The following is a 13,703-nucleotide window of genomic DNA, read 5'->3' on the forward strand; positions in this document are numbered from 1 at the left end:
AGCCGAGATTTCAGTCATGAAGATAACACCAAAGGAAGAGTTTTAGAACGATGAACAACAAATTGAATAGGAGGCGTGGCTGCTCTGCTTTCTACTACTTGGCTCCATTTTAAATTTTTAATTAATTATTATTTTTTATCTTAAGTGTATGCCTGTTTGGCCCACATGTAGGTCTGAGCAGCACATGTGTGTCTGGCTCTCATGGAGGCCAGAAAAGGGCTTCAGATCCTATGGGACTGGAGTTACAAACAATTATGAGCTGTGATGTGGGTCCATCCCAGGCCCTCTGGAAGAATGACCAGTGCTCCAAATTTCTATATTCAAAAGAAGAGAAAAAAAATGCTATTCTGTTAAAAGGCTGAATCTTGCTCTTCATGCTTAAATCTCATTTCAGTCACTGAGTCAGCGAAAGCCATGACCTAGGAGATCCCCATGGAAACTCGGGCCCCACTGACAACAAGCCAGGCTTGAGATCAGAACGCAGAGTGGTTGAACCTGCAGAGGACTTCCTCCCAGATCTTAAGGAGGACTGCTGATGGGCGGGAAGTGAAGGCTCTTTGGGTTCCGGCCAGCTGTTTACTGGGGACGACGGTCTGGGGCTCTGGCATTGGGCTGGTAAGTCAGACGGCCACTTCTAATTAAGGTGGGAACAGATAATTCCACAGACAGAACACAGGCCTTTAGACCATGTGTTCGACCTGGAAGTAAAGAGATGGCTAGCTGCCATGGTGCAGTTTAAGAACTAAGAAACAGATCCAGGAGCCATCCCTAACCCCTAACTCAGAAATACAAAGGATTTTACATGAAAGAACGATTGTGGCATTGATCCCATTGTGAACCCTGAGATTGTGAACTGTAAACACCTGTCTCTAGGTGTGTTGGTTCTCACCCCTAGCACGCACCTGTCATCCAAGAGCTTTCTGTAAACGGGATTAAATAAAGTTAATTTATTTATAGAATTAGGATTAAAGAATAGAAGGGACTTTGAGTAGAAAGGCATTTAAGACAATGTGGAGAAGAAGGGGCTTTTGGCTTTTTGGCTTTTGGCTTTTCCCTTCTGGGACATGAGCTGAGTTAGGAAGGTGAGCTGGGCATTTTCTCTGCCTCTCTGAGCTAGCAAGTTTTCACCCCAGCATCTGGCCCCTGAGTCTTCATTGGTAAAACCATATGACTGGGATCTTGTTATTTTTTTTTTTTAACAACAAGTGATCAAATAATAAGTGTAAAATAAGATGGAATTGACCATAGCAGATAGCAAGACAGATACATACAAAAAGGGACAAAATGATGTAATCATCTTAACGAACACAAATGAAGGGGGCGGGGAAAGAAATCCATGATTTAAAAAAAAACAAACAAACCACCCAACAAGAGCCAAGTACAGTGGCACAGGCCTTTAATCCCAGCACTCTGGAGACAGAGGCAGGCGGACTCTAATTTAACTATAAGTAGATGTGAATTATTTCTTTTTAGAAAGATACATTAAATAACTATTTAAGTTAAATTAAAAATCAAATACTTTATTTTTAATTACGTGTGTGAGTACGTGCACATGACTGCAACTGCCAGGAAGGTCAGAAAAGGGTATTGGTCCCTGGAGCTGGATTACAGGCGGGTGTGAGATGCTGGGAACCACACGTGAGTCCTCTGCAAAAGCAGCATGTGCTGTTAGCCACTGAGCCATCTCTCCACCCCCATCGTGTTTGTTACACTGATTCAAGTAGTGACTAGATTTTTTATGGACAAGTACAAATGTATGCATTCAGGTCCCAGACTGGCATGCTGTGTGGATTAGAGAGGACTGCTCGTCTAATATTCAAGGATGACAGTTCCTCACATGGGTCGTCTGAAGGAGATGAGGATTTGAAACATTAAAAGCATCTTCCCACTGAAACACACACAGATAGGTGTGTCAGAGCCTAGTGACACATGCACAGACAGGTGTTTCAGAGCCTGGTGACACACACACAGAGACAGGTGTGTCAGAGCCCGGTGACACACATACAGACAGGTGTGTCAGAGCCTGGTGACACATACAGACAGGTATGTCAGAGCCTGGTGAAACACATACAGATAGGTGTGCCAGAGCCCAGTGACACATACACAGATAGGTATGTCAGAGCCTCGTGACACACACAGAGACAGGTGTACCAAAGCCTAGTGCCACAGAGATAGGTCTATCAGCCAAGTGATACATATATACAGACAGGTGTGGCAGGGCCTAGTGTCACACACAAAGACAGGTGTACCAAAGCCTAGTGACATACAGAGACAGGTGTGTCACAGCTTAATGACACAGACAGATGTGTCAGATCCTAGTGACACACCCATCGACAGGTGGGTGAGAACATATACCTTGTAGGTACGCAGCCCACCTTATAAGGAGAAATTCACGTATGAGTAGCCATAAGGGACACCGACAGTAAGATTCACAAGTAACCAGTCCTACCAAACCAAGCTGACAGATTCATAGCACCACAGCAATTATGGTGACACCCAATGACAGACGTTTATCCAGTCCCACAGTGAGGAGCAGAGCAAGGCTGAGGGTTATGCGCTACATGCAAAAACTACTAAGAGGAAAGGCCCAGAACTGCACACTGACCATGCTCTTTCTCTTCACCTTGTTCCGTGAAGGCTCAAGTGTGAGTTCTGGTCTTTTTTTTTTTTTTTTTTCTTCTTCTTCTTTTAATAAAAATATCCATTTACAAAAAAGCCTTGTACATGAGAAGTGTACATGACAGAACTCGAACAGTGGGGAACTGGACACACCCTAGCTGTCCATCAGCTGATGCAATGATAAACAAAGTGGGGCCTAACCATGTAATGGGAGGGTACTCAGCCCCAAAATGAAAACCATGCTGCAACACAGGTGACGTTTGAAAACCTTATGCTCAGCTAAATCAGCCAGACACAAAGGTGACATACATGTGACGTGCACAGTGCAGGAAAATCCATATACAGAGAAAGCAGCGTGGTTCCTGGGTGGGAGGCTGGACACTGCTAGCCTGCATTTCATTTGGGTGCCACAGAAATGGTCTAAAATTGACTATGGTGACTGATGGCGGCACAATCCTATGACTATATGAAAAGCCACAGAATACCGACCTTAAATGGATAAACTAAATGGTACATGAATTCTACTTCACAAGGTATTTGAAACGGTAAGGACAGGAGCTTGGGAGACATCATAATATGTAAGAGGGGCCGCTGCCTAAAGAGTGCCTGAGTTCAAATCCTCAGCGCCCATATAAAAAGCCTGTGTGTGTGGTGGTGCTGGTGGGGAGACAGAAGGATCCTTGGGGTTTCTGGCCATCAGTGCCAGTGGGAAACTGTCTCAAGGGAAGATGGCAGAACAACAGCAAGATACCCAACATCCTCCTCTGGCTTCTAAGCACTTGTGTGCACCGAAAGCACACGTACATACCACATACAAATGCCACTCACACATACACAGAAGTGAGCAGACGGCAAGGGCCCTTGATTAAAGCGTCAGGCTCGTCTTCCAGCTCAGCGTACGACTTCTCGAGTTCTCTGCTCACCTGAGGTTTGGAAGTCAATCTCAATAGGATTGGAGAGGCTAGTCGCAGCCTCTCGCCACAAGCTGCCCCCAATCGGAGACCAGGCTGTCACCACGCAGCGGTACAGCCCCGCATCAGAGACCTGAGTCTGGTACATTCGGTATCGGAATTCGTCCTCTTGAACCTTTTCCAACACAACGCCATCTACTCGCGACGCGTCGGTCCAGTTCTCCACCTTTACCACGGAATCCTGGTCCAGGGAGATGATGTACTTGGTTTCATTGGGACTGGAGAGGTCCCCGACAGGCTTCTCAGCCGTGATGAGGACCGAATAGCGTGGCGACTTAATATTCTTGGAAGACACTTTGCAAGTCATCTCGAATGTATTCCCCGCGGCAAAGAAAGGCTTTGGCTGCCGGGCCTTCACCACGAGCACGGAATCTGGAATGAAGAATCAATCACAAGTTGGCCGTTTTCAACGGGTCTGGCTAAAATGGATATGCACCTGAAAATCGAAATGTCCGGGGAAATAAGGGCTCATTTGCAATTTGCCACATGATAACACGAAGGAAAATGTGGGCACTCCAAAAGAAAATAACGCATCTGTGGAGAGGCTGAAAACTGTCACAAGGGGAAGCAGCGGTCAGAAGCAATCGGCGGTGCAATGGGCAGCGAAGGCGTGGACTGATGGAACTGCAAATCCTCGAGACGTCTCACTGAGAGGACTCAGAGAGCTAACGTGCCTCTCAGGATTTAGTGAGGCAGGAAAGACAGGCTAAGCATACCACAGCCTTCTCTGCTGAGTGCTAGGAAAGCAGGTCTTCCTGAGCTAGCCTGTGTCGGGGCTTGGCGCTTCTCTGCCTAGCTCTGTATCAATTATGGTTGATGTGATATATGATACATGATATGGTATAATATAATATAATATAATGTAATATAATATAATATAATATAATATAATATAATATATGCGATTGCACCTTCAGATACGGCCACTTCCACCTAGTTTACACTTTTAACCTTAGAGATGTGGTTTTAAGACTTTTGAGCCAATGTCCACGGCTGCACTACCAGTGGGTTTCCGTGTTCTTTTGGTTTCTTTGTCAAACACTGATCCCTAAGCATGTACACGTTAGGTGTCCTCAATCACACTGGCACAAAATCAGGCATGTGGAAGGCACTCAAATAGCTACTAAAGGTAAAATGAATTATGCCCGTGACGTTACAAAATCTTTTAATGCAATAATTCATCCAAAAATCTACCTGGTTAGGAATTTTATGTTGGGATTCGGGGAGTAAATCGGCCCCCTCAACCTATCAGCACAATATGTGTGCTGCACCATCTTCGGGGAAATGGTTTCTGAGGGTCGACTGAGCCAGTCACAGCCATCATCCTCCTTGATTCTCCTGTGAGTTTGGTCATCCATTCATGAATTAAACATAATTACAGCCAGCCTTCGTATCACAGGCACTGGAATAAAGGGGGGAAGGTACAGAAGCCCTCAACTTATACCCCGGTAGAGGAGCAGAAGCAGAGAAAACACGTAGTGTGGTTAGGTGGCGGAGATGTAAGAACTGCGAAATAACACCAGACAGAAAAGAGAGAAAGTGCAGGACTACACATAGGGGGAAGCGGGTGGGCAGAGTGGCCCAGGACGGTCCCACTAAGGAGGTGACAAAGCACCGGAGGGAGATGGGAAAGCTTCCTAGGCAGAGCAGCTCAAGTCGAGTGCGCAATGGGGAGGCTGTAGGGGAGGCTGGTGAGTCTATACAGGACACTTGGGGACATCAAGAGGATGCTGGGTTTTGCTCTGAGATAGGAAATCTGGGAAGGTTTGGGGTGGAAAATGTTCATGATCTGATGGGACGCTAAGGGTGTGGTTAAGGGTGGATGCAAGGAGGCAGGTGATGTAGATACAGGTGGGAAATAGCACTGGCTCATTCAGAGTGCCACGTGAGAGGCCATTAGACTCAAGACTGGTCTCAAGAATGAGGAGTTAGAACTGGGCATGGTGGGGTCTGTAACCCCCAGCACTTGGGGTTAATATGTGCAGTAAGGGGGAAAGCAGGTACCATAGACGGAGGAGAAACGAGACAGTAAACAGCGTTAAACCAAATGCACCACTGTGAAAGGACAGAGTGGCAGGCAGGGGTGTAGGAAACAGAGAGGTGATGAGAGAAGATGGATCAAAACTAGTTTCTCTAACGGCAATGGTAGAGGACCAGAGGAGAGAGAATTCTGAAGCTCTAGGGGACTGATTTTTGCTAAGCCATATGGGCGAGTAACAGGCTCAATGCTGGGCACGGCAGATGCACATTCTCCTTTGACTATCTTTTTATAGGGGGTGGAGAAGCAAGTGAGGCCAGGAGCTGATGGAGCTGGGGGAGGAGGTTTTCAGAGAGAGCAGGTGGCACGCAATTATCACTTAGGAGAGCGGGAAGTAAACACACAAAGGAGAGCCCACGTGACAGAAGGGATGGGAGAGCTGAAGTAGGACCAGACCACTGCTGCAAAGTGATTTCTTCAATTGCATCCAGCTCTGCATACGCAGCCAAAGAAGACAGCAAAATTAGCTTTGAATTGGATTGTGTTTTAAAGCAGGATACAAGATAAACCAAACCAGGGGACAAGAGAGGTAAGGATGCACAGGAAGAACGCGACTGACTGGGAACGCAGGCGAGAGATCAGCGGGTGATTGCGCAGTTCCCCTCACCCCCTGGGCCTGGACACACACGGGACTTCCTGGCAAGAGAGAAGTGAAGACCCAGCAAGAAGGAAGGACAGCAGCAGATGACAGGATCAACAGGCTCGAGGGCTAACGGGAATGATCTAGAAAGACTGTGCTTAGTGAACCAGGCACATGACACTTGGGCAATGGAGGTGCTGGGTTTCAGCTATCAGAAGTGAGCTAGCCTGATGAACAGAACTGGGAGTGAAGAACCCAAAAGGACAGAGGATGTGATCCTTAGACAAAGGCAGGGGACTGGGCATCAGTGTCTAGACCGCACACACCTCGGACCAATTTAAACAGGATTTCTACCAGGCTCCTTTCTTTTTGAAAGCTCCCAGGGTGATTTCAAGTAGGGCAGTCTGGCGGGAGTCGTAACAGCGTAGCCATGGATGAAACCAAGGCTAGTAGCTCCGGCAAGTGAGAAGATTCAGGAGTCAACCATGATGAGAGGAGGAGGAGGAGGGGGAGGAGGGCAAGAAGATGCAGCAAGGGGTCTTCTGGAGCTCAGGAGAAATGGTAGAAACCGCAGAGGAAACAGCTACTCAAGGTCTGCGGGAAGACCACCCTACCACCGAGGCTGGCAACTGAGAGAAAGAAACAAGGACAACAACGGAGTTCAGGAAACGCACGGCTTTGCTAACGGACTGTGAGTTGCAGAGGCCCCTTCCTCCTGGCTTGGGGACATGGAAGAGGTGACACTAAGTCCAACCAAAGATGGGCAAAGAGGGCCACGTGGCGATTAGTGTGTCCCTAGCGTGTCAGCGTGGATTTCTGGTGTGGGTGGAAAGTAATAAGCCCAGACAGATGACCTGAGAAACTAAAACAAAACTGAACAACGCCCAGAACCGCGCTCTTACCTTCAGAGGCCCAGAATATGTTGACGGGCTTGGAGAAGACATCCTTGCTTTTCACCCAGCTGCTGTTTCTCTGCCTGGTCCAGGCAGACACAACACAGTAGTAACTGCCCCTGTCTTCCTCCGTAGTCCTTTGGATGCGGAAACTGAACGTGTCTGTGTGCTCCTTGGAGAAAATAAACTCCCCATCCTGGGCCCGCTGCTTGCTCCTCTCCCCGTATCTCAGAGTCCAGTCCCCATCCATGACGGCGAGAAGCTCGCTGGCCACCACGTCGTCGCTGCGACGGTTCATCCTGTAGTACCATGACACGGTAAGTCGGACACCGGCCTCCACACGCTTCGTGTCCACCACCCGGCACTGCAGTTCTGTGGGGTCATCTGAAAACCCAGGGATCTTAGATGCGTTCAGGTAGACCTGGTACTCCGGTTCTGAAGGAGGAAGAGAGAAAACACGGCAGCTTAAGAACTGGCAAAGGGACAAGTCAAGGATCACTCACACTCTCACAAACCGATCATCCCACCATCTTCTAGGATAAAAACCAAGCCTTTGTGTTGGGCAGGAAGGCCCCTGTGAGAGCGTTTCTGAAAGCTTGTAAATCACTTCTTCCTGTATCTGCCTTAAGAAAACTGCCACGGTAGTTGAAGAGATGGTTCAGAAGTTAAGCATACTGACAGCTCTTGCAGAGGACCTGGGTTCAATTCCCAAACCCCACATGGCAATCACAACTGTTAGTGTACAGGCAATTCCACGGGCCCGCTCTCAGGGACCTAGCAACTGCTTATGTCATCACCTGCAGCCATCACCTGCCACCACTGCCCGGTGTGCCATGGAGAAGAACTGCCCGTCACTCTAGCTCTCTGTGTCCTCAGTGTTCCTCTCTCTGTTCTCTGCATGTGCCCCCCTCTCTCCTTCTCGGCCCTCATGGCTCTGCTCCCAGTCTGTCTATCTGTCTACATGTCCATTTGTCCACCTCTATCCCTTCCCCAAGTCTTCCCCACCCCTCCAATAAACCTTTTTTAAAAAATACCAGATCTGTTGCATGACATAATTTCTCGGGGATACACCTTGGCTCGGGCCCACCAGAAATAGACCTCACTGCATTGTATTTCATAAAACCACCATCTCTAACTCCAGTTCCAGGGGATCCAATGGCCTCTTATAGCCTCTTAGGACATTGTACACATGTGGTGCAGATACACATGCAGGCAAAATATCCATACATATTAAAAACTAAGACTAAATTTAAAGAGGAGAGGAGAACGCTCCCAAGGCTAGAAGCCAAATGTCCTGAGTCAGAACCCTTACTTTTGCATGGGACAAGGGCAAGCTAACAGGTGAACCAGGAGGTTGGAGTCTTAGAGAAAAATCTCAGAAACTTAAGTGTCCGCATTCCATTAGGATTTCTCTGGGACGCCAAGCAAGCTCACACCTATAGACCTCCTAAGCTCTTGCTGGAGCAGCAATGCAAAGGTCTCACCAAAGAACACCACACAATCTGAGGCCCACCAGTCCCACTAGGGCTCTGGATCCTGCCACTCATGGCTGTGCCCCAAATGCAACACCCCCCCCCCCCCAAGTCATCACTCTCAACCGCATTCTCATCCTCAGCTGCTATTTTCCCACTGACTCTGTATTCAGTCAGCTAACACCCCCTCACTTAAGACTCCCCAAAAGGATCTCCTTCTCACCACCACAAACAACTCACCCTGTAACCCTGCCATCCATGAAGCCATCTCATAGCGGCCCTGGCCCTGGTGATCTGCTCGGTATCACCACCCACGCCCCTTCCCTATGCTGTTCCCACGGCTGTCTCTTCACTGGCTGCAGGCCTTCTCCACACTTGCCTCCTTAAGGAATCTGTACTGGAACCCCTTCGTAGCCTTCCTTCCTTCCTCTCCCCTCCCCCTCCACATGCCAGCCCTGTCCCTGAAGCTCTCCTACCACCACGGATGCGATGCTGTTGTGGCACAGCAGTGTTTGGGCTGTTCAGCAAGCCTCCGGTGTCGCTGCGGATGGCAGTCTTTCTCTGCGCTCCCACGGCGGCTTTCCTACACCAGCTATACGCTCGCTTGGCAACTGCTCTTTGCCTGAGAGTCTCACCCAGAGACCCTGCCGTTCGGTAGGTTTTCCAGATCTGTTGTTCCCTGGCTCCATGCATGGGGGAGGTTACTAGAAAAGTCTGCATTTTTCTGTTCCAAGCACTCTGCCTTCTATGAGAAAAATCATTCCACCTTCAACTTCCCAGCGCTCTCTTCATCTCCTTCACCTTTAGCAATTTTGTTTCATTTCTGGTTGCTTTTATTTATGACTCACACAGATTATAAACTGCTGAGGTCAAGGAACTGTTCTTTTGTGATTTACACCTCTAATGGAATTTATAACATCGTGACTTCTCCAAGAATGATTCCCAGGGCGGGGGCATGGAAAGAACTCAAAGCCTGAATTCTCTCAAATGTTCCGTCTCCACGAGCACTTAACTGCAAGTGAGACTGGGCTCCACCACAGAGGTAAAGCCCCACAGCCCCAGCCTTGCCGTGTGAGCAGCCTTGCCGTGGTGCAGACGGTATGCAAGGTGGTACCAGAGGCTGCCGGGGCATGAGCGATGGAGAGAACTGAGTCCCAGCAGCAAGCGACTGTGGGGAATCACAACATCTCCAGGAACTTGTGAAAGGTATCATATGCAGAGGACACACAAGGTCCCTCAGCACCCTACACTCTGGGCTTTAGAGCAGCGGTCCTCAACCTTCCTAACGCTGCGGCCCTTTAGTATAGTTCCTGGTGTTGTGGTGACCCCCAACCATAAAATTACTTAGGTTGCTACTTCCCATTGTATTTTACTACTGTTATGATTTGTAATATAAATATCTGTGTTTTCTGATGGTCTTTAAGCAACCCCTGTGAAAGGGTTGTTCGACTCCAAACAGGTCATGACCCATAGGTTGAGAAACACTGCTTTACCCCTATGTTACATCAATATTTGGTTCAGACTCAACAGCAGAACAGAACAACCAGATTCCTCAAACGTGGAAATGACAGATTTGAACGAGCTGTGCACACAGCCATGTGGCACACTATTTTCTATAAACCTTGACATGAAACTAGCTAATGTACTGGGCGCCTGCTGTGTACAAGGCAATATATGTGAAGCCTGGAGACGAGACCCTCAAACAGTCACTGTGGAGTGGGGAACTGGCACATTCGAGAGGAGCTCAGAGGGAAAGTGCCACCTCGGGGGATTCTGAAGCTTCAGAGCATCCCAAATATAGGGGCACCACGGTGGCAGGAGAGCGTGTGGTGGCAGGAGAGAGCGTGGTGGCAGGAGAGAGCGTGGTGGCAGGAGAGAGCGTGGTGGCAGGAGAGAGCGTGGTGGCAGGAGAGAGTGTGGTGGCAGGAGAGTGTGGTGGCAGGAGAGTGTGGTGGCAGGAGAGTGTGGTGGCAGGAGAGTGTGGTGGCGGGAGAGAGTGTGGTGGCAGGAGAGAGTGCGGTGGCGGGAGAGAGTGTGGTGGGAGAGAGTGTGGTGGCAGGAGAGTGTGGTGGCGGGAGAGAGCGTGGTGGCAGGAGAGTGTGGTGGCAGGAGAGAGTGTGGTGGCAGGAGAGAGTGTGGTGGCAGGAGAGAGTGTGGTGGCGGGAGATGGGAACGTCAGGTAACGTGGAGGGGCACACAGAAGAAGGCAGGCTAGCAAGGGGCTTTAACATGGGTTTCCCGGCAAGTGTGGAGGAGGGCCAGAGCCAGTGAAGTAGACACAGGAAACACAGCTACCCTGACACTGCACTTCACCTTTTGTGGCAGGAGCCACTGTGGCTGCCATTTACAGAATGGCAGAGTTACAGAGTACAATATGGGAAGCTGCTGCTGGTGCTCCAGCACCAACCGGGACACTAGTCCGTGAGGCCATGAAGAGGAATAAGGAAAGTATGCAGTGGTGAAACGCCAGGGGTCAGCAAGCAGACCGTGTACTGATCCTGCTTCTGCTCTTGACCTGCAGGCAAGTTTTGTTTTTGTTTTTGTTTTTGTTTTTACGTTTCTGTTGTGTTTCCATGTGTGGCCTGTTTAACAATTTTTAAAAAAAGATTTTTATTTATTTTATGTATAAGAGTGTTCTGCCTGCATGTACACCTGCAGGCCAGAAGAGGGCACCAGATCTCATTATAGATGGTTGTGAGCCACCATGTGGTTGCTGGGAATTGAACTCAGGACCTCTGGAAGTGCAGACAGTGCTCTTAACCACCGAGCCATCTCTGCAGCCCCGCTGTAGGCAATCTTGCACAACTTTCTTAAGCTCTCTGCTGCCTCATCTCTAATGATGCAGACAATGGCCACAGCTGCACCGCCTAAGCTCACTGCAAGGACTAAGAACTAGAATATACATAAAGGGGGCTGGAGAGATGGCTCGGCAAGCAAAAGTACTAGTTGTGCAAGACTGAATGACATTAATTCAGTCTCTAGAACTCTGTAAAAGGCCTGGTGGTGCTCGTCTGTAATTCTAGCACCTACCTGGCAAGATGGAAGGCAGGGAGGCCTGCTCATCCGGAGCACACAACGTGGCAGGAACAGCAGAGCTGCCTCAGCAAGATGGAAGGAGACACTTGAGGCAGCTGTTCTCTAACCTGCACCCATAGGCTGTGGCATCGCAGTGCTCGGACCCCCTCCCGCAACACAAATAGTAGGTACATGGGGAGAGATGTGTGTGTACACACAGACGAAGATGAGAGCACGCCACGCAATTTACTCTTCACAATTCCCATTTCTTGTGTGTGTGTGTGTGTGTGTGTGTGTGTATGTGTGCTTTAATTTAAATTTATTTTTTAATTTACTTATTTTACATCCCAATTATAGCCCCCTCCCTCATCTCCTCACCACCCCACCCTCCCTCCCTCTTCTCCCCTACCAACTGACCCTAGCCTATCAAGTCTCATTTGGACTGCCTGCATCCTCTTCCTCTCTGGTCTGGTAAGGCTGCCCACCAGGGGGAAGTGATTAAAGTGCAGGCAACAGAGGCCATAGCAGAGACAGCCCCTGCTCTCCTTACTAGGGCACCCCTATGGAGACTGAGCAGCCTATCGGCTACATCTGAGTTGAGGGCCTAGGTCCTCTCCATGCATGGTCCTTGTTTGGTGCATCAGTGTCCCCTGGCCCCCAAGGGAACAGGAGCTCCACAATTCCCATTTCACACCCAGAGGGAAGACCTTTAAAAGGCAGGTAACTTCCTGCCATGGCTCACGTAGATCTGGTCCCAGGACTGTATCCTTCCTACCTTTCCAGACCAGCATCTCTCTGGAGCCTCCAAGCTCCAGTACTCAATGGGACAATTCTCAGGACAGTAAAGGCTGGGCTGGCAATGGTATTGCCAATTACTGGCACAGGGAATATGACCAGAGCATGGCTTCCCACGGGCCTGTGCCTGAGACCGAGTGACCAGTGACACTGGGATGCCCTGATGTTCTCCTAGGCTTCTGTTCTCTAACTCTAACAGACCACGTGCTTTCTAATAAGTCCTTCTGTCTTTCATGGTTTACTTCAACCCACAGGTACTTTCTTCCAAAAATGACATCTTTCTAAAGGCTGTTAAAATGATGATAAACGGCAGGAGAAGTTCATCACAGTGCTGCTCACAATAGCTGAGAGGGGGAGTCAACCTAAGTGTCTGTCAACAGACGAACACAGAGAGATAACATAGGGTGCGCACACACACACACACACACGCACACACACACACACACACACACACTCACACTACAATATTATATGGCCTTTTAAAATGAGGAAGTCTTGTCATCAGCAATGACAAGGATGAACCTAGAAGACACTGTGTTAATCAAAATAAGACAGAAAAACAAATGGTTCGTGGAACCTTAAAAAAAAAAAAAAATCAAACTCATAGCAGAGAAGAGGAAAATGGTCGTTTTCAGAGGCTGGGCAAGGAGGGGATACCAAATTTGTGTTGGGCAGAAGGTATATCCAGAAAGTCCATGTACAACAGGGTGACAGCTCTTAGGTGACAGTCTATATATAGGTACTTGAGAATTGGGGGTAGAATGAATTTTAAATGTTCTTACCACATTCTGCTCAAACTACTGCACCAGCCAAGGACAATATGTGCAGTAAACATCGAATCCCTACCCAGATCTAGCCAATGGACAGGACATTCTCCACAGTTGAGTGGAGAGTGGGGTCTGACTTTCACACGAACTCTGGTGCCCCATATTTGACCACATTCCCCTGGATGGGGAGGCCCGGTGGCACTCAGAGGAAGGATGGCAGGCTACCAAGAAGAGACTTGATACCCTGAGGGGGAGGAGGTCGCCTCAGTCACAGTCATAGGGGAGGGGAGTAGGGTGAAAGCAGGAGGGAGGGAGGAATGCGAGGATACAAGGGATGGGATAACAATTGAGATGTAATCTGAATAAATTAATTTTAAAAATGTTCTTACTACAAAAAGTAAGTGTAATCATTGGTAACATATATCTTAATTAGCTTAGTTTAGCCATTCCATCATATATGTATTTATACATAGGTATATTATCAAGTATCAAGATATATACCATAAAAATATATGATGTTAAGCCAAATGTGGTAATATATATAGATATACCT

At 48.5% G+C, this 13,703-nt stretch overlaps 1 protein-coding gene across 3 annotated transcripts in view; it reads right to left on the minus strand.

Moving 5' to 3' along the window:
* Ptgfrn (prostaglandin F2 receptor inhibitor) overlaps positions 1 to 13,703 on the minus strand; it is a 70,824-nt gene that overhangs the window by 10,622 nt on the left and 46,499 nt on the right. For all 3 annotated transcript variants that reach the window (XM_051165459.1, XM_051165460.1, XM_051165458.1), the window contains exons 5-6: positions 7,111 to 7,536; positions 3,543 to 3,962 (exon numbers count right to left, since the gene is read on the minus strand). In XM_051165459.1, the coding sequence (XP_051021416.1) occupies positions 3,543 to 3,962; positions 7,111 to 7,536 (846 nt within the window). The remainder of the gene's footprint in view (positions 1 to 3,542; positions 3,963 to 7,110; positions 7,537 to 13,703) is intronic.

Source organism: Acomys russatus, chromosome 23 (genome assembly GCF_903995435.1).
Source record: "Acomys russatus chromosome 23, mAcoRus1.1, whole genome shotgun sequence".
NCBI lineage: Eukaryota > Metazoa > Chordata > Mammalia > Rodentia > Muridae > Acomys > Acomys russatus.